This window comes from Puma concolor, chromosome C2, assembly GCF_028749965.1.
Source record: "Puma concolor isolate L17-30 chromosome C2, mPumCon1.1.hap2, whole genome shotgun sequence".
Lineage (NCBI taxonomy): Eukaryota > Metazoa > Chordata > Mammalia > Carnivora > Felidae > Puma > Puma concolor.
In genome coordinates this window covers 94,137,054-94,154,712 of record NC_141675.1, presented here as the reverse complement: position 1 = coordinate 94,154,712, position 17,659 = coordinate 94,137,054, and the positions used below count along the sequence as shown (strand labels likewise).

General features: G+C 36.8%; 1 protein-coding gene across 5 annotated transcripts in view; it reads left to right on the top strand.

Moving 5' to 3' along the window:
* The window catches only part of CFAP91 (cilia and flagella associated protein 91), an 84,765-nt gene that overhangs the window by 33,544 nt on the left and 33,562 nt on the right, over window positions 1-17,659 (top strand). For all 5 annotated transcript variants that reach the window (XM_086675341.1, XM_086675338.1, XM_086675340.1 and 2 more), the window contains 4 exons: window positions 8,386-8,563; window positions 13,109-13,266; window positions 15,507-15,689; window positions 16,578-16,720. In XM_086675341.1, the coding sequence (XP_086531467.1) occupies window positions 8,386-8,563; window positions 13,109-13,266; window positions 15,507-15,689; window positions 16,578-16,720 (662 nt within the window). The remainder of the gene's footprint in view (window positions 1-8,385; window positions 8,564-13,108; window positions 13,267-15,506; window positions 15,690-16,577; window positions 16,721-17,659) is intronic.

Sequence of the window (17,659 nt, the reverse complement as noted above, 5' to 3'; positions counted from 1 at the left end):
TCCTACCAATTTGGGTGCCTCTTATTTCTTTTTGCTGTGGCTAGGTCTTTCAGTATTATGGTGAGTAAAAGTGGTGAGAGTGGACATCTTTGTCTTATTCCTGATCTTGGGGGAAAAGCTCTTAGTTTTTCACCATTGAGTATGATTTCAGCAATGGGTTTTCCATATATGGCCTTTATTATGTTGAGGTATGTTCCCTCTAAACCTACTTTGTTGAGGGTTTTTTATAATGAATGGATGTTGTACTTTGTCAAATGCTTTTATTATATCTGTTGAAATGATAAATGATCATATAGTTTTTATACTTTCTGTTGATGTGATGTTGATTTGATATTGATTGATTTTCAAATACTGAACCACCCTCCATCACAGGAAGAAATTCCACTTGATTGTGGTGAATGATTTGTTTCATTTGGTTTGCTAATATTTGGTTGAGGATTTTGTATCTACGTTCATTAGAGATATTGGCCTGTAGTTCGTTCTCCGCCCACCCCCCACCCCCCTTTCAGTGTCTCAGAGTCTCTCTCCTTTTGTAGTGCCTTTATCTGGTTTTGGTATCAGGGTACCGTTAACCTTATAGAATGAATTTGGAAGCTTTCTTTTCTCTTCTATTTTTTTGGAATAGTTTGAGAAGAATAGATATTAAGTCTTTTTTAAATGTGTGGTAGAATTTACTTGTGAAGCTGTCTGGTGCTAGACTTTTGACTTCAGTCTTTTCAAACCTGTTGAGAATTGTTTGTGACCTAATGTGTGATCTATTCTACAGAATGTTCCATGTGCACTTGAAAAGAATGTGTATTCCACTGTTTTAGGATGGAATACGTCTGTTAGATCCGTGTGGTCTAATGTGTCATTCATAGCACTGTGTCCTATTCATTTACTCTTTGGATGATCTATCCATTGATGTAAGTGGGATGTTAAAGTACCCTACTATTATTGTATTATTATTGATTACTTCCTTTATGTTTGTTGTTAAGCTGCTGTATATATTTGGGTGTCTTCATGTTGGGTGCATAAATATTTACAATCCCTATATCTTGTTGGATGGTTCCCTTATACAATTCTTATATCTTGTTGGATGTATGATTATGTACTTTCCTTGTTTGTCTCTTGTTACAGTCTTTGTTTTAAAGTATATTTTGTCTGATATAAGTGTTGCTACCTCGGCTTTCTTTTCACTTCCATTTGCGTGATAAATGCTTTTGCATCTCTTCACTTTCAAATCTGCATGTGTCTTTGAATCTGAAATGAGTCTTTCATAGGCAGCATATAGATGGGCCTTGCTTCTGTATCCATTCTGTCACTTTATGTCTTTTGATTGGAGTGTTTAGTCCCATTACATTCAAAGTAATTTTGGATAGGTATGTACTTATTGCCATCTTGTTAGTTGTATGGTTGTTTTTGTAGTTTTGTGTTCCTTTCTTGTTCTCCTTTTTCAAGGTTTGCTAGCTTTCTTTGTTGATATACTTGGATTCCCTTCTCTTTATTTTTTGCATATCTGTTACCAGGTTTTGATTTGCGGTTACCTTTAGGTCTATATGTAACACCTTATGCATATAGCAGTCTATATTAAGTTGACGGTCACTTAAGTTTGAACCCATTCTAAAAGCACTAAATTTTTATTCCTTTCCCCTGCCATGTTTTAGGTAGATGGTATCATATTTTATATCCTTTTGTTTTGAATCATTTGACTCATTTTTATAGATATACTTAATTTTACTGCTTTTGTGCTTCCTACTTTTCTTACTCCTACTTACAGTCTTTCCTTTACACTCACAGAGTCCCCTTTAACATTTCATGTAAATCTGGTTTAGTGGCCATGAATTTCCTTAACTTTGGTTTGTCTGGCAAACTCTCTCTTTCAATTCTGAATGATAGCTTTGTTGAATAAAGTATTCTTGGTTGCAAGTTTTTTCTTTTAGCACTTTGAATATATCATTCCACTCCCTCCTGGACTGCAATGTTTCTGCTGAAAAGTCAGCTAGTTGTCTTATGCGGTTTTTCTTGTATGTATCTAATTTTTTTTCTCTTCTCGCTTTTAAAATTCTTTATCAGTACTTTTTTCCATTTTAATTACTATGCGCCATGGTGTGGTCCTCCTTGGGTTGATTTTGTTGGGGGCTCTCTGTGTCTCCTGAATGGATTTCTGTTTCCTTCTCCAAATTCAGGAAGTTTTCATCTGTTATTTTCTCAAATAAAATTTTCTCCCCACGTCTTCTCCATCTTATCCTTCTTGGATCCTTATAATATGAGTGTTATTACACTTGATGGTGTGGCTGAGTTCCCTTAATCCATTTTCATTTATTATTATTATTTTTTTCTCTCCTGTTGAGCTTGATTGCTTTCCACTACTCTGTCCTCCAGGTCACTGATCTGTTCTTCTGTTTCCTCTAGTCTACTATTTTCCCCTTCTAGTGTATTTTTAACTTCAGTTATTGAATTCTTCATCTCAGATTGGTTCTTTTTTTTACATTTTCTGTCTCTTTGTTGAGGGTCTCACTGAGTCCTTCACTTTTGTCCCAGTTCAGTGAGTATGTTTATGACCATTACTTTAAATTCTCTATCAGGCATATTGCTTATCTCCATTTCATTTAGCTTTCTTGTGACTTTGTCCTGTCCTTTGATCCGGGACATATTTGTCTGTCTCCTCATTTTGTCTAACTCTCTGTGTCTGTTTTCTGTGTATTATGAAAGTCAGCAACATCTGCTCTTGAAAGTCTTGGATGTATGGAGAAAAGGTCCTATAGTGCCCTGCAGTATAATGTCCCCTGTTTACCAGAACCTGGCACTTCAGGGGTGTCTCCTATGTGTGTTGCATGTGCCCTGCTGTGGCTGAGTTATATTTGCCCTCAGTCCAGCCATTGCAGTGGCTCTCTTTGCCTGTTTTGGGCAGGGCTTGGTCCCTGTGATGTAATTTGGCTAGTCAGGGTCTCCTTGAGCTTGAGTTGAGTCTGACCAGGGGTTTGCTAGAGCTGCAGTACCACCAGACTACAAGGTGCTCTCCCTGTGTTGTCCCCTCAGATGCTTTTGTTGGTGGGCAGGGCCTGCAGTCAGTCCAGAAATCTGTCCCTAGCCCACTGCTAGGGCTGCATTTGGACTGGTGTGTGTTGCTATCATCCCCTCTCCCTGGGGCAAGAGTCACTTGGAGTGGTGGTAGACCGTGTTTGGGTTGCTTGTGCAATGCCAGCCTTGGATGGACTCCTGCAGAGGGTTGTTCCACAGGAGACACAGGATCAGAGTGAGTGTTGTCAGCAAGGTCTGTGTCAGTCTCCAAGGAGGGGACTTGCAGCTGCCAGGAACAACTCTGCTGATGCCAGCTGGGTTGGAGGGGGTGGATCTGCAGAAGACTGTTGGGCAGGGTGTGCTGTTAGCAAGGTTGGTGGAGATTATTCCTGGTGTGCTGGTACTGGCAGATGTCCATATATCCACACTGGGGATGGGAAATGGCTCCTGTAAGCCTCTTTGTTCCTAGAGAAGTCTCCCAAAGATCCCTACCCCTCCAGTACAAACTCTGAGATTAGTAAACAAATCTACCTCCTGGATACCCCAGGTGTTTTTCAAATTGCTGTTTCTGTGCTGTATCTCAGTGGAACTGTTTGTTATGCTGTCTTTTTAAGAGTAGGGACTCCGTTTCTTCTCACCCTGGGCTCTCCCAGAGCTGAGCCCATTGACTTTTTAACTTCCAGGTGCTAAACCCCATTGGTTTTAAGAACTCACAAAGCTGGGCTTCTCTGGCTTTCAAAGCTAAATGTTCTGGGGATTTGTCTTCCCAGTGCATGGCCCCTGTGCCTGGGGTGCTTATTTATCTCTGTACCCACCTCATTCTTCCCTTTTGTGGACAGTTATGCGGGTCTATTTGGTTCCACTAAGTCTTTGCCTTCCTAGCCTCCTTGATGTGGCCTCTTCTCAACATATGTGTGGAGAGTCTGTTTTGCCAGTCTTTAGTGTTTTTCTGGTTATTTACACTGATGGGGGTGTCTTTAGTTGTATCTGTGGGATGAGGTGAGCCTAGGATCTTCCTACTCTGCTATCTCCCTGAAAGTTCTTGCTCTGCATTTTTAAATGTAATGATGATTAGGACGTGCCCCTGGTATTTAGCACACGAGATGGGTTTTGGGAGGTAGGCTGGCATGGACACTAAACATCCTGTACTGTATCTGGCAGTCCCATACAAGAAATAATTTTTTGCCCAATAAGGCAGTAATATCACTTTAGTTGAGAAATACTGAGTCACTGCAGTAAGAGGAAAAAATTGAGGCATGAAGATTAGAAATAAGAAACAAAACTATCTTTCTGCGCAATGTACTCATTTAGAAAATCAAATGAAGTAACAAATTACCAGAACTAAGAACCTGATTTCAGTAAGGTAGCTGAATATAGAATCAACATGCAAAGATCAGTAGCTTTCCTATATATGAACAATATCTAAGTAGAAATATTGAAAATATCATACTCTTAATATTGACAATAACAAAGTGCCTAGGAATATCATTTAACAAAAACATGTGCACAGTATTATGGAGAAAAATGTAAATTATTCCTTAAGCACATGAACAAAGATTTGATAAAAAGAGAGGCATACCATGTTTATAAATGGGGAGAGTCATGCTTAAATACATAGGATTTCTCCCCTAAACATTTTATACCTTCAAGCAATTCTAAACCAAATCTGTAATCCCAGTATAGCTGTGCCTATGTAAATCAGCATCTTTCCTCTTTTCTTCCCAGAAATCATACAAAAGCAACAAGCACAACACAACTCCCACAAATTGCACTTTCAGTGATACTTAAAAAAAATCTGTGAACTACTACTAAGTATTTGTTAGGACTACAAAAAGCAACTGAGATTCGGCAGAAACAATGTGGGAGGAAGGAAGGAAGCATGGGCTGTGGGAGAGCACCAGGGGACTCTCAGAAGGCTTGAGCAAAATTATACTTCTGGAAGGCAAATTTGGCAATATTCAGAAAAATTTTAAATGATATTTTATGATCTAGCTGCTAGACTTTAGATCCTTTCTAAGAATCATAGAGAAATTTGCATATGGGCATAATGAGACCAGTACAAGGATGTTTGTTGCAGCGTTACTATGTGTAATCAAAAAATTAGAAGCAACTTAAAACATCACTTTTGAGAAGATAGCTTAAATTGTGGTAGAGTCCTACAGTGGAAGAATGCAGTTAGATCTCTGTGTATGACTAGCATCCCCAAAACAAAGTTGAGTAAAAAAGCAAGTTGCAGAATGATACAGTAAAATATCATGGATGTAAATATTAAATAAAAGATTATCGTGTCTCCCTCTCTCTCTCTGGCCCTCCCCCGTTCATGTTCTGTCTCTCTCTGTCTCAAAAATAAATAAATGTTAAAAAAAATTAAAAAAAAATAAAAGGGGCGCCTGGGTGGCTCAGTCGGTTGAGCGTCCGACTTCGGCTCAGGTCATGATCTTGCAGTGCGTGAGTTCGAGCCCCGCGTCGGGCTCTGTGCTGACAGCTCAGAGCCTGGAGCCTGTTTCAGATTCTGTGTCTCCCTCTCTCTCTCTGGCCCTCCCCCGTTCATGTTCTGTCTCTCTCTGTCTCAAAAATAAATAAATGTTAAAAAAAATTAAAAAAAATAAAAATAAAAGATTATCATATTGTTACTTATGTATAATTCATTTTCCCCCCAGCTTTCCTGAGATATAATTGACATACTGTGCAAGTTTAGGACACACCACATGACTTTATATACATATTTTTTGCAAAATGATTACCACAATAAGATTGGTTAACACACCTATTACCTCACATAGTACCATTGTTTTTTTTAGTGTGTGTAAAACATTTAAGATCTACTCTCTTGGCAGCTTTCAAGTATATAATACATTATTGTTAACTATAGTCACCATGCTGTACATTAGATCTCCAGAACTTACTCATCAAATAACTGAAAGCTTGTACCCTTTGACCATTTTCACCCATTTCTCCCATGCCTCTTACCCCTGGAAACCATCAGTCTATGCTCTGTTTCTAGGAATTTCAGTTTTGTTAGATTCCAGATATAAGTGAGATCATACAGTATTTGTGTTTTTCTGTCTAACTTATTTTACTTAGCATAATGCCCTCAAATTATCATTCATGTTGTTGCAAATGGCAGGATTTCCTTTTTTATGGCTGAGTTTTATATATTTTATATTACATATAAAATTGATCACATATTAATTTTATTCAATATATGTTTATTATATTTAATATGTTATATAGGAATTATACATATATCATTTTTTATAACATTCATGTGTTAATGGACACTTAAGTTGTTTCCATGTCTTGGCATCTGTAAATGCTGCAGTGAACACGGAGGTGCAGATATCTCTTTGAGATAGTAATTTCATTTCCTTCAGATATATACTCAGAAGTGAATCATATGGTACCTATATTTCTAGCTTTTTCAGGAACCTCCATACTGTTTTTCATAGCGGCTGTATCAATTACATTCCTGCCAATAGTGTGCTAGCGTTCCCTTTTCTCCACATCCTTGTCAGCATTTGTTACCTCTTGTCTTTTTGAAAACAGCCATCCTAACAGATGTGAAAGGATATCTCATATTTTTCTTTTGTAATTCCCTGATGATTAGTGATGTTGGGCACCTTTCATGTACCTACTGGCCTTTTTTTATATCTTCTTTGGAAAAATGGCTATTCATGTCATTTGTCCATTTTTTAGTTGCATTATTTTGTTCTTTGCTATTGATTTGTAGGAGTTCCTAATGTATTTAGGATATTAACTCCTTATCAGATATATGGTTTGAAAATATTTTCTCCCATTCCATAGTTTGCCTTTTCCTTTTGTTGCTCATTTCTTTTGCTGTGTAGAAGCCTTTTAGTTTGATGTAGTCCCATTTATTTATTTTGCTTTTGTTGCTTGTACTTTTGGTGTCATATCCAAAAAATCATTGCCAAGACTAACATCAAGAAGATTCCTTCCTATGTTTTCTTCTAGGAGCTTTACATTTAAGTCTTTAATCCATTTCAAGTTAATTTTTGTGATTAGTGTAAGATAAGGGTTCAGTTTCACTCTTTTGCATGTGAATATCCTATTTTTCCATTACCATTTATTGAAGAGGGTATCTTTCCCCCAGTGAGTATTCTTGGCCTCCTTGTCAAATATTAGTAGACTATGATTTCTGGGCTCTTGATTCTTTTTGTGTCTATGTGTTTATTTTTATGCTAGTACTATACTGTTTTGATTACTGTAGTCTTGTAATATAGTTTGAAACCAGAAAGTATGCCTTCACCTTTTTCTTTCTCAAGGTTGCTTTGGCTCTTTGGGTTCTTTTATGGTTCCATAGGAATTTTAGGATTGTTTTTCTATTTCTGTGAAAAATGTCATTGGGATCCTTATTAGGGATTATATCAAATCTTTGGATGTCCTTGCATAGTATGACTATTTTAACAATATTAATTCTTCCAATCCATGAACATGGGATATTTTTCCATTTATTCTTGTCATCTTCAATTTCTTTCATTAGTGTTTTATAGTTCTTAGCATATAGATCTTTTACCTCCTTGGCTAAATTTATTCCTGTTATTTTTGTAAATGGGATTATGTTCTTTATTTCTTTTTCAGGTAGTTCATTGTTAGTATTTAAAATACAACTGATTTTTGTATGTTGATATTGTATTCTGCAACTTTACAGAATTAGTATGTCAGTCTAACCATTTTTGATAGTCTTTATATTTTTCTATATCTAAGATTATGTTATCTGCAAATAGAGACCATTTTACTACTTCCTTTTTGATTTGGTTGGCTTTTATTTCTTTTTTGCCTGATTACTCTGGGTGGGACTTCCGGTACTATGTTGAATAGGAGTGATAAGAGTAGGCTCTTGTTTTGTTCCTGATCTTTGAGGAAAAGCTTTCGACCTCACTGTTGAGTGTGATTAACTGTCGACTTGTCTGTACAATTCATTTTTGTTTTATTTCTCTAATAGAGAGGAAGTATAGAGTAGTACATAAGACCACAAGGGTCAGATTGCTATGTTCAAATCCTGATTTCTGCCACTTACCAGCTGTAAGTTACTTTGATATTTCTTTGCATTTCAAAACATTGATTTGTCTAATATAGGGCATTCCAAGGTATGATTGTTCAGTAGTCACAGAATATTCTTCAAATACTCTCTAGCATGTTATGTGTAACTAAAATGTCTTCTGGCTGAGTAACTAACAAGAGGCAGTACAGGGGATAGATAACAAGCTGTGAAGCACAGTGTGAGGATGTTTCCCAATATCATTTCATCCTGTCTTAACCCTTGAATTTAAAAAGGATAGGAACTGAAAGGGAGTAAATTAAATACTGGAAGGTACATGAGTTTGTCCATGTGTTTCTAACTTGCTTTGCTTTACCATCCAGGTCGAGGGCTCCCAGCAGGACAAGCTGAAGTTGAGATGATAGAACGTGCCCGGGAGAAGCGTGCTTGGGAAGCCACTCTTCCCTGTCTGAGTGACACCTCCCAGTTTGAGAAGAGAAGGAGGATGATGAATGCGATGGAGAGGAAGGAATGGGCCTTCAGAGAGCAGGAGATTGAAAAGTAAGTTCTAGATTATCCAGACATCTGCACCTGCACTGGTGGAGTAACGTAAATACTTTTTATCTGTAAAGAATTTTCCCAAATATGTGGGTTTATAACAACCCTCCACCTGTAGAGATAGTAAATTGGGTTGCTGGTTCTTTCAGGAATAATAGCTCTATAATTTTCTCTCTAATAACATAAAAGTGTATAATGCCCTCTTTGTGTGTAAAGTGAAGCGTGGAACCCTTAACAGATTTGAACAATTCCTCAAAGCATCTGTGATTCTTCTCTTCCCTTTTCTCTTTAGGAAAAATCTAATTTAGACTATTTCAGAATCCCACTGCTTTCTGCAAATGTCTTTCAAACTGACTATTTTTATTTTTATTTTTTAACAGTTTTGTTGAGATACAGTTCACCTATCCTAGAGTTCACCATTTTAAAATGCACATTTTAGTCATCTTTACTATATTCACAGAGTTGTATCTCCATCATCACTATCTAATTTTATAACACTTTCCTCACTCCAAGAAAGAAACGTTAAAGAAACTCTAATCCATTAAAGAAACTTTCCATTTCCCCCTTCCACCATCCTTTACAAATATTCACCTACTTTCTGTTTCTTTGTATTTGTCTTTACTGGAAATTTCATATACATAGAATCATGAAGTATATGGTCTTTTGTAACTGGTTATTTTCACATGTGTTAAAGGTATACCTGCCTTGTACCATATATTAGTTCTTTTTCCCTTTTTATTTATTTTTTTTCTTTTAATTCAAGCGTATATTTGTTCCAATTATTTCTAACAATAGTAAACTAAAAAGAGATTTTTAGCATTTAAATTTTTCAGTAGTTTTTACTATTTTTTTTAAATTTATGTTTTTAATTTACATCCAAGTTAGTTAGCATATAGTGCAACAATGATTTCAGGAGTAGATTCCTTAATGCCCCTTACCCATTTAGCCCATCCCCCCTCCCACAATCCCTCCAATAACCCTCTGTTTGTTCTCCGTATTTAAGAGTCTCTTACATTTTGTCCCCCTCCCTGTTTTTATATTACTTTTGCTTCCCTTCCCTTATGTTCATCTGTTTTGTATCTTAAAGTCCTCATATGGGTGAAGTCATATGATATTTTTCTTTCTCTGACTGACTGATTTCATTTAGCATAATACCCTCCAGTTCCATCCACGTAGTTGCAAATAGCAAGATTTCATTCTTTTTGATTCCCGAGTAATCCATTATATATATATATATATATATAATACATATCTAAGCATATATATACGTTATATATATAAAAGCATATATATACGTTATATATATAACATATATATACATTATATATTATATATTATAATTATATATATTATTATATATTATATATTATATATTATATATTATATATATTATATATATAATTTTATATATATATAATTATATAATTATAATATATAATATATAATATGTAATATATAATATATAATATAATATATATTTATATATATTTTTATATATAATATATTAAATTATATTATATATAATTATAACATATAATTATATAAGTATATATTATAATATATATTATATATAATATAATTATATATAAAATATTATATAATTATATTATAATATACATTATAATTATAATATTATAAGTATATATTATAATTATATATTATATATTATATACATTATATATATATATACACACACACACACACACACATTTTATATATATATATATGTACACCACATCTTCTTTATCCATTCATCCATCAATGGACATTTGGGCTCTTTCCATACTTTGGCTATTGTTGGTAGTGCTGCTATAAACATTGGGGTGCATGTGTCCCTTTGAAACAGCATACCTGTATCCCTTGGATAAATGCCTAGTAGTGCAATTGCTGGGTCGTAGGGTAGTTCTAGTTTTAATTTTTGGGGGGAACCTCCATACTGTTTTCCAGAGTGACTGCACCAGTCAAACTGACCCTTTCTGTTCATTCCCGATGCCATTTTGCCTAGGCCTTGGCCCTCTTCATATCCATCAGCCTCCTAGCTAATACTGTCTCTTATTCCCTCTCATACTGGATTCACAGTCAGGACATCTTGGGTTCTAGCTACAGCTAACAGGGGCATTTTCTACTTAAAAGACAAATTGTGGAATTCCTCAATTAGGAAATGAACTCACGGTGGATAAACAACAATATACAAAGGTACTTCTGGTTTTCAGTCATTTAACTAATGTATTTTCAGTAATGAGGCTGTCCTTGGAAGGTGTAGAAATGATGAAAACCCCCAAATTCCAGCTCCCCAGCAAGAAAGGAAAGGAAGGGAACTTATTGAGGTTGTTCTTTGTTCCAGGCTGCGCCAAGGCACTTTGTTACTCATAGCAATGCTACCATGGTCCCTGACAGTCTGCTTAGAGTTAAGAACCAGGAGAGTTAGACTCAACGTGGTTCTGAATTCAAAATATGTTTGTCTTTTTACAACACTTTCTATTAACCCTGAATCCAGACTGTGTGATGTTTTGGTAAAAGCTTGCAGCTAATAGAATGTAAAGTACTTTGGGGCAAAGTAGGTATCAGGTACCCAATCCTGTCTGTAGAAAATTAAATTTAGTGCTGCAATTTAGAGAGGTATATTCTTATCAGAAGGACATTAAAAACCTTTAAAATGTTTCTGGCTAGTTCTGTTTGGAGTGAGTGGAGATTTGGGAAAACTGAGAGAAGGTAGCCTCTGAGCTGGGTGTTGAAGGGTAAGAAGCCATCAGGTAGATGATAATATTAGTGATGATGATGATATTCGTAGAGCATGTTACATTTGTGGAGAGGTTACCACGTGCTGGAGCCATGTTTGTTCCAAGCCAGTAGTTCTCAAAGTGTGGTGCACAAACCAGCAGCATTAGCATTACCTGGGAACTTGTTAAAAATGCAGATTTTCAGGCCCCTCCCCAGTACTCCTCAGTAGGTATTTCTGACCTACTGAGTCAGGCCATGGGCTCCAGGTAATCTGATGCATGTTTAGGTTTGGGAACCACTGTCCTGCCACATAGACATTAATTCATTTAATACTCACAACAACCTTATGGGATGGATAGATAGATACTATTATGCCCATTTTATGACTGAAGGAATTGAGGTAAGTGATGAACTTGAGAACCAAACCTTGGATTTCTAACTCCAGAGAGAAAGGTGACTATTGGTGTGTGGCTTATTTTTTAAAAAATACCTGTTTCTCCATTTTCATTTGTCACTACTTCCACACCCTCCCCTTTACATTCACTTTGAGAAGCCCTGCCAGCATGACCTATTTGCTCTGTCTCTAGCCCTTTGATTTGAACATTCAGATTCCTCTGCTTAGGCGTCGCTTTTTCCTTGTCAATGTGGCAAATCTCAATCTTTGTTTATCTTCAAGACTACAGAGTTAATGCCTCCTGTAAGGAAGCCTTCCCAACCTTCCCCACATCTACTGGGAATAGTGCTAAACATAGATGCTCTGTCATTTCTTCTCCCACAGTCTTTTCATTCTTCTGGTCTGGTATGTATCTCCTTGTCTTATAAAATGCTAGTTGATACGCCTGCTCCAATAGAACAGTGCTTCTTGATAGAAGGTGTTTTATCTTGTTCATCATTGTTTGTTTCCTGCCTGGCATATGGTGAGCACTTAATAAATATTTGACAAATGAGTGGCTAAATGAATTAGTCTATGAATTTTTAAGTAAGAGTAAAATGTTCAAATTCTGTTTTAGGAAGGAAAATCTTGACAGCTGTGTGGAGCAAGATTGGAAGGAAGAGAGACTAGATTAGCAACTAGAGTCCAAGTTAGGAGAGGGTTGACAAAAACATGAGCTAGGGAATGGATGCGAGAAGTGCTTTAGAGGAGGAGTCATTACAGGAGGGAAGAAGATATAAGAAACAGTAGATTTCTGGGGGAACAAAATGAGCAGGCGGTTTTGAGGTTGTCAGGGGATAGCTGGAAATTCAAGTAGACAGGAATTCTGGTTTAGAAATACCTGGGCTTGAGGTACAGATTTTGAAGTCATTTATACATGGTTATATACAAATGAGCAAGGTAGCTCTGGGAGAACAAGGTGAAGACAAGGGGAAGGGAGGCAAAGATTGACTGAGTGTCTGTATATGCCAGACCCTGGCATTTTCACATTTATTCCTTAAGATAGCATGCTGCCTCATTTTCTCGTCACTCCTATTACTTAACCCTCTAGCCAATATCTGTCAACCTGGAACTGTGCACATACATTTTGTTGTTCATTTAGGCTCATCTGCCTTGAGAGCGCCCCCCCTTTTTTCTTTTTTACCTGGCATACTTCTTTTTGCCTTTCAGAACTACACCCAGACATAGCCCTATTATAGAGAGACTTATTGTTGAGTTGCCTCCCCAAGCACCTACTCCATTTGTGACACTTTTGCCAGAGTGGTCTTTTTAAAATACGTGAATATGATACCAGCCCAAAGAGAAGATCCTGTTTATGGCAGGCGTTCCCTTTCTCTCTAGTAGAACATTCTGTTGGAGATACCACATACTTCTTTATGTTTGGTAATTTAAAGACTGCAGGAGATTCGCCTGGAAGTCCTAAAAGAGCTGCTGAAGAAGCGTGATGAGAATCAAAATGAAGTGAACATGAAGCATTTGAATGCCCAGTGGTCTAAACTGCAGGAAGCAAAGGAGGCAAAACTGGCACAGATTCAGCACAGACATGTATCAGGTAAAGGTGCAATATGAACAATGAAGAGAATGGGAAAGTTGGCTTTGCTTTGAATCTTTGACCAAACCTGATTTAGATAGAATTCTTATGAGTCCTAGTGTTATTAAATGAATAAAGGAAAAGAGTTACTTTCAAAAGTAGAAGACTGGAGGAAAATTTCTAAGAAAACCAAGTAGTAATGTTCTAACAGGTAGTCAAGTTACTGACATTATTGGCACGCGCACGCGTGGGTGTGTGTGTGTGTGTGTGTGAGAGGGAGAGAGAGGGAGAGAGAGGGAGAGTAGGGGATGGGCTTCTCATATTCATGGGTTGAGTTCCCAGAGAGCCCAATTTCTCAACCTTTTTTTAAATTATTTCCCTTAAATGAGACATGTAGACATATTTTCTCCTGCTTGCCCCCTCCCATGAAATTTTAAGACCATGGATATACTGTATATCTGTTTATGTGTTATATCTGTACATATAAAAGGAGTAGTCAGTGGATGATTAAGAATGACTATATAAAAAATTTTTAAGGACTATATAAAAACTAAATTAAAATTAAAAAAAATTTAACTTATTAGGATTTAGCTTTATAGCTTTATTTGCTTAGTAACTTTTAATATAATTTACTTATAAAATTGTAATGTATCAATTATATATGCAAATTATCAATTTAATGTATAATAACAGAATGTAATTACAACTTAAAAAATCAAATTTGTTATTTTTCTAGCAAAAGTAAAACAGTTATAAAAATTAATTCCATAAAATTATTTTTAGTGAACTTTAACTTTTAACTAGATGCTAGGTATACATGTTCAACAGTTGTTTTTTTTTTTTTTTTTCAGCACTTCACAATACTAACAATGGGTTGAGTAGCTTTTTTTTTTTTTTTACTCCCCCTGTCCCTCTCTTCCTGCCCTTTGGGATCACCTCCCAAATAAACTGCTTGCACAACTGCTTTTGTCTCATGCTCTGCCTTTGGGGGAACCCTGGCTAAGACAGAACTCAAATGTCACTTCCTCAGGGAGGCCTTCAAGGACCCCACTCCCTCCCATCATAAGTGAGGCACCTATTATCTGCTCTCACTTATATGCCCCTGAACTTGTCGTGTGTGTGTGTGTGTATGTGTGTGTGTGTGAGAAAATAACTTTTAACTAGCTTCGAGGTATGTAGTTAGACATTGTCAACATTTTTTCTTTTCAGTACTTGGTATAACTAATGATGAGTTGACTAACTTTTGTAGGTAAATAATAAAATGTTAACTATTTTTATTTAATTCTAAACCCCAAGTTATACACAGAAGCACTGAGGATCAAACATAAACACCCACAAGTCAGCAGTGGTGCATGCAGCCGCCTCTTGCAACAAGACTTTGCAGTCCCACAGTATGACTTTGCATGCATTGACAGCACACAGCATAGAGCCTTCAAACTGGCTGGCTCTGTGATAGGACTGAAAGAGAAGGAGCCGGTGGAGGTAGCAAGCATGACTCCTTAGATGAATGAACTCTGAATGTGCACGGCTCAGCCTTTTCCCTCTGACTGCCAAACACTTCTAGAGCTCTAAGCTGGGATATATTGTGCTTTATTCTATTGTTAACCAAGATGGTCAGATTACTGAAGAACCTGTAGTCTCCCTCCCTTGCAATTATTCTCCTAGGAGAAAATAATTCTCCAAATCTCCCCTGAACATATATTTTTCAGTTACTTTGAGTTTCGTTTGTAAGCCTGGAAGACTTTTGCCGAATACACCTTCTTACCTCAGAGCTTGGAATGCAGTTATTCAATTTTTTTAAAGTTTTTTAATGTTTATTTATTTTTGAGAGAGATAAAGAGCAAGTGAGCAAGGGGCAGAGAGAGGAAGACACAGAATCCGAAGCAGGTTCTAGGCTCTGAGCTATCAGAACAGAGCCCAATGCAGGGCTCAAACCCACGAACCAGGAGATCATGACCTGAGCCAAAGTCGGACGCTCAACCAACTGAGCCACCGAGGTGCCCCAGTTATAAAAGATTTTTGACGAGTACCCATTGAGGACACTAATTGCCTCAATTTCTGTCACTCCCGCTTGTCTCATGAGGATCTGGGCCACACAGAGGACTAACCTCTGTGTTTAGTGTTATATTCTGTCTGCAGTGAGTGGTCTTCATGACTGCACAGTTCAGTAGTTTCTCTGTGAACAAAAACAAAACTGGCCTATTATGCATTTGTTTAGAACTATATTTTGGAGATAGTCACAGAGGTATGTTTTATTCTAGCAATCAGGAAACTTGTGGGAAAGGGAAAGAATATAGAAGGGAAGTTGGAGAGAAGAAATATCATCAAGGATTATTCTGACTATGCATCCCAGGTCTATGGGCCTTTGTCTCGCCTTGGTCGTTTCCCTGATAACAACTCAGAGGACTTTGTAGTAAAAAACCACTATCTCAACACCTATGAAGGTAAGATGTTTACATGATAACAAGTCCAGTATAAGAGGAGTATTAGATTAAAGTACTAGAAGAGAAAGAAGTATTGGATTAAAGGCTAAACAACAAGTAAAAATATTTTCAAGAAATAGCAATGAACACATTCAATATTATTAATATGAGTTCATACAAACCAATAAAAACTGCTAAGACTCAAATAAATGGATATACTATATAACAGTGTATCAATGCTTAACTACTAAACATTTAAACTTGTTCAGTGTCACTAATAAAGTTATACAAAAATGAAACTGAAAAAGCTTTTATATCAGATTTTCAAAGCAAACAAGAAATATATCACGAAATCAGCCCTTTAAGAAGTGCTAGAAAACTAGTGGGCAAGGAAATGGATAACCAGGGGATAAATTCATAGAGCTGTACCTCTTACAAAGTCCAAGAGAAGCTTATTTAGATTATTTAAATTTTAGTTGACAAGTTGAAGCATCATGTATATGGCCAAGATCATGAGTTGATGGTCACACTCTTGAACTTGTGTCTCTGGCTGATCATCTCCAGAGCAGAATAAGATAAATTTGTGTACATCTACTTTAGAATGATGATCCCATGTATCATATGACCATTAATTTTCTCTTGATTATTATCATAGAATTTACTACATTTTTGTAGGGAAATATTGTATTAGAATGGATTCTCATTTTACAATCTTAAGTCACTGAGAACATGAGTTAATTATGCAGAAATTTGCTTTACGTTTTGGGTCCACTCCAATTATGTGGGCTCTACCTCATCAATAACTCTAAATGAAACCACTTGGCAAATAGCTCCTAAAACTAACAATACGCTTTCAAAATGGTAAATTTAATCACCAAATACTAAAAAACATGTACTTCTTTCCTGTAGGATTAGTTGAACTTGAGTCATGTCTCCCAGATTTTGTGACACAACCCCGAATCAGACCTCCAAAGCCAAAAGTCACTACCACGAAAGCTGGTTTTCTCAAGAGGGCAGCAAGAATGGAACATGAGTTGGCAGAGGTTCATAAGGTATAATAATCCTTATTCATAGACAAGATGCTTCTAGTGGGACTTTTGCAGTGAAATACTATACCTCCAAAATTGCAATGTCCAGTAGTTCTCAACGGATAACTCTACATTTTTTCTCCTCCCTAGATTTTTCTCTTCTGGAAGTTGCCTTTGCTATGCTGAATGAATATGCTTCTTTTCCTCATTTCAAACTGTAGGAAAATCTCTTGGAGGTTGTTCTCCAATTTCTTGGCAGAAGTCATGTTACTTCCTAAAAGTGGTTCTGACTTTGGATCTCCATAATATCTGAGACCACGTTGAGGTGTAGCAAGTTTCTAGTGTTAGGAATTACTGCTGGTTTTAATAGTGTACTAGGCCTCATTTTCTCCCTTTTAGATTTGTTACCAGGGTAACAGGGAGTCACATTCAAGGCCTCTCTGATCTAGTTTAAAGCTCAACTAAATGAGAAAGTGCAATGGTTGTCCCCATAAAACAAGTACAGAGGAGCCACCAGCTGTGCTTCCCATTTGTTAATTGGGCTGTAGGTGTATAGACTCTAGAATTTGTGGTTTATGATAGTGCTGCTCCGTCTTTAGCAGGCATCAGAATCACCCAGAGGGCTTGTTAAAACACGTGTTGCTGGGCCCAACCCCAAAGTTTCTGATTGAGTAGGTCAGAAGTGGGGCTGGAGTATTTGCATTTGTTACAAGTTTCCAGGTAATGCTGATCTGTAGGAACTACACTGAGACTCTCTGGTCCACGACATAATCTCCCCACTGGTCCACGTATGTTTGTTTGTTCAGTTGGTTTTGGTAGTGGAATAAGAATCCATGGGAGCCCATACTCACTATAAAAATTAGGACCTTAACAGTAATTCATGTGTATTTATGTGGTTCTTCCCACCTCATCCCCCTGTCTCCATTTACCCATTTGAACTCTGCATTCATTATTCTCTTACTT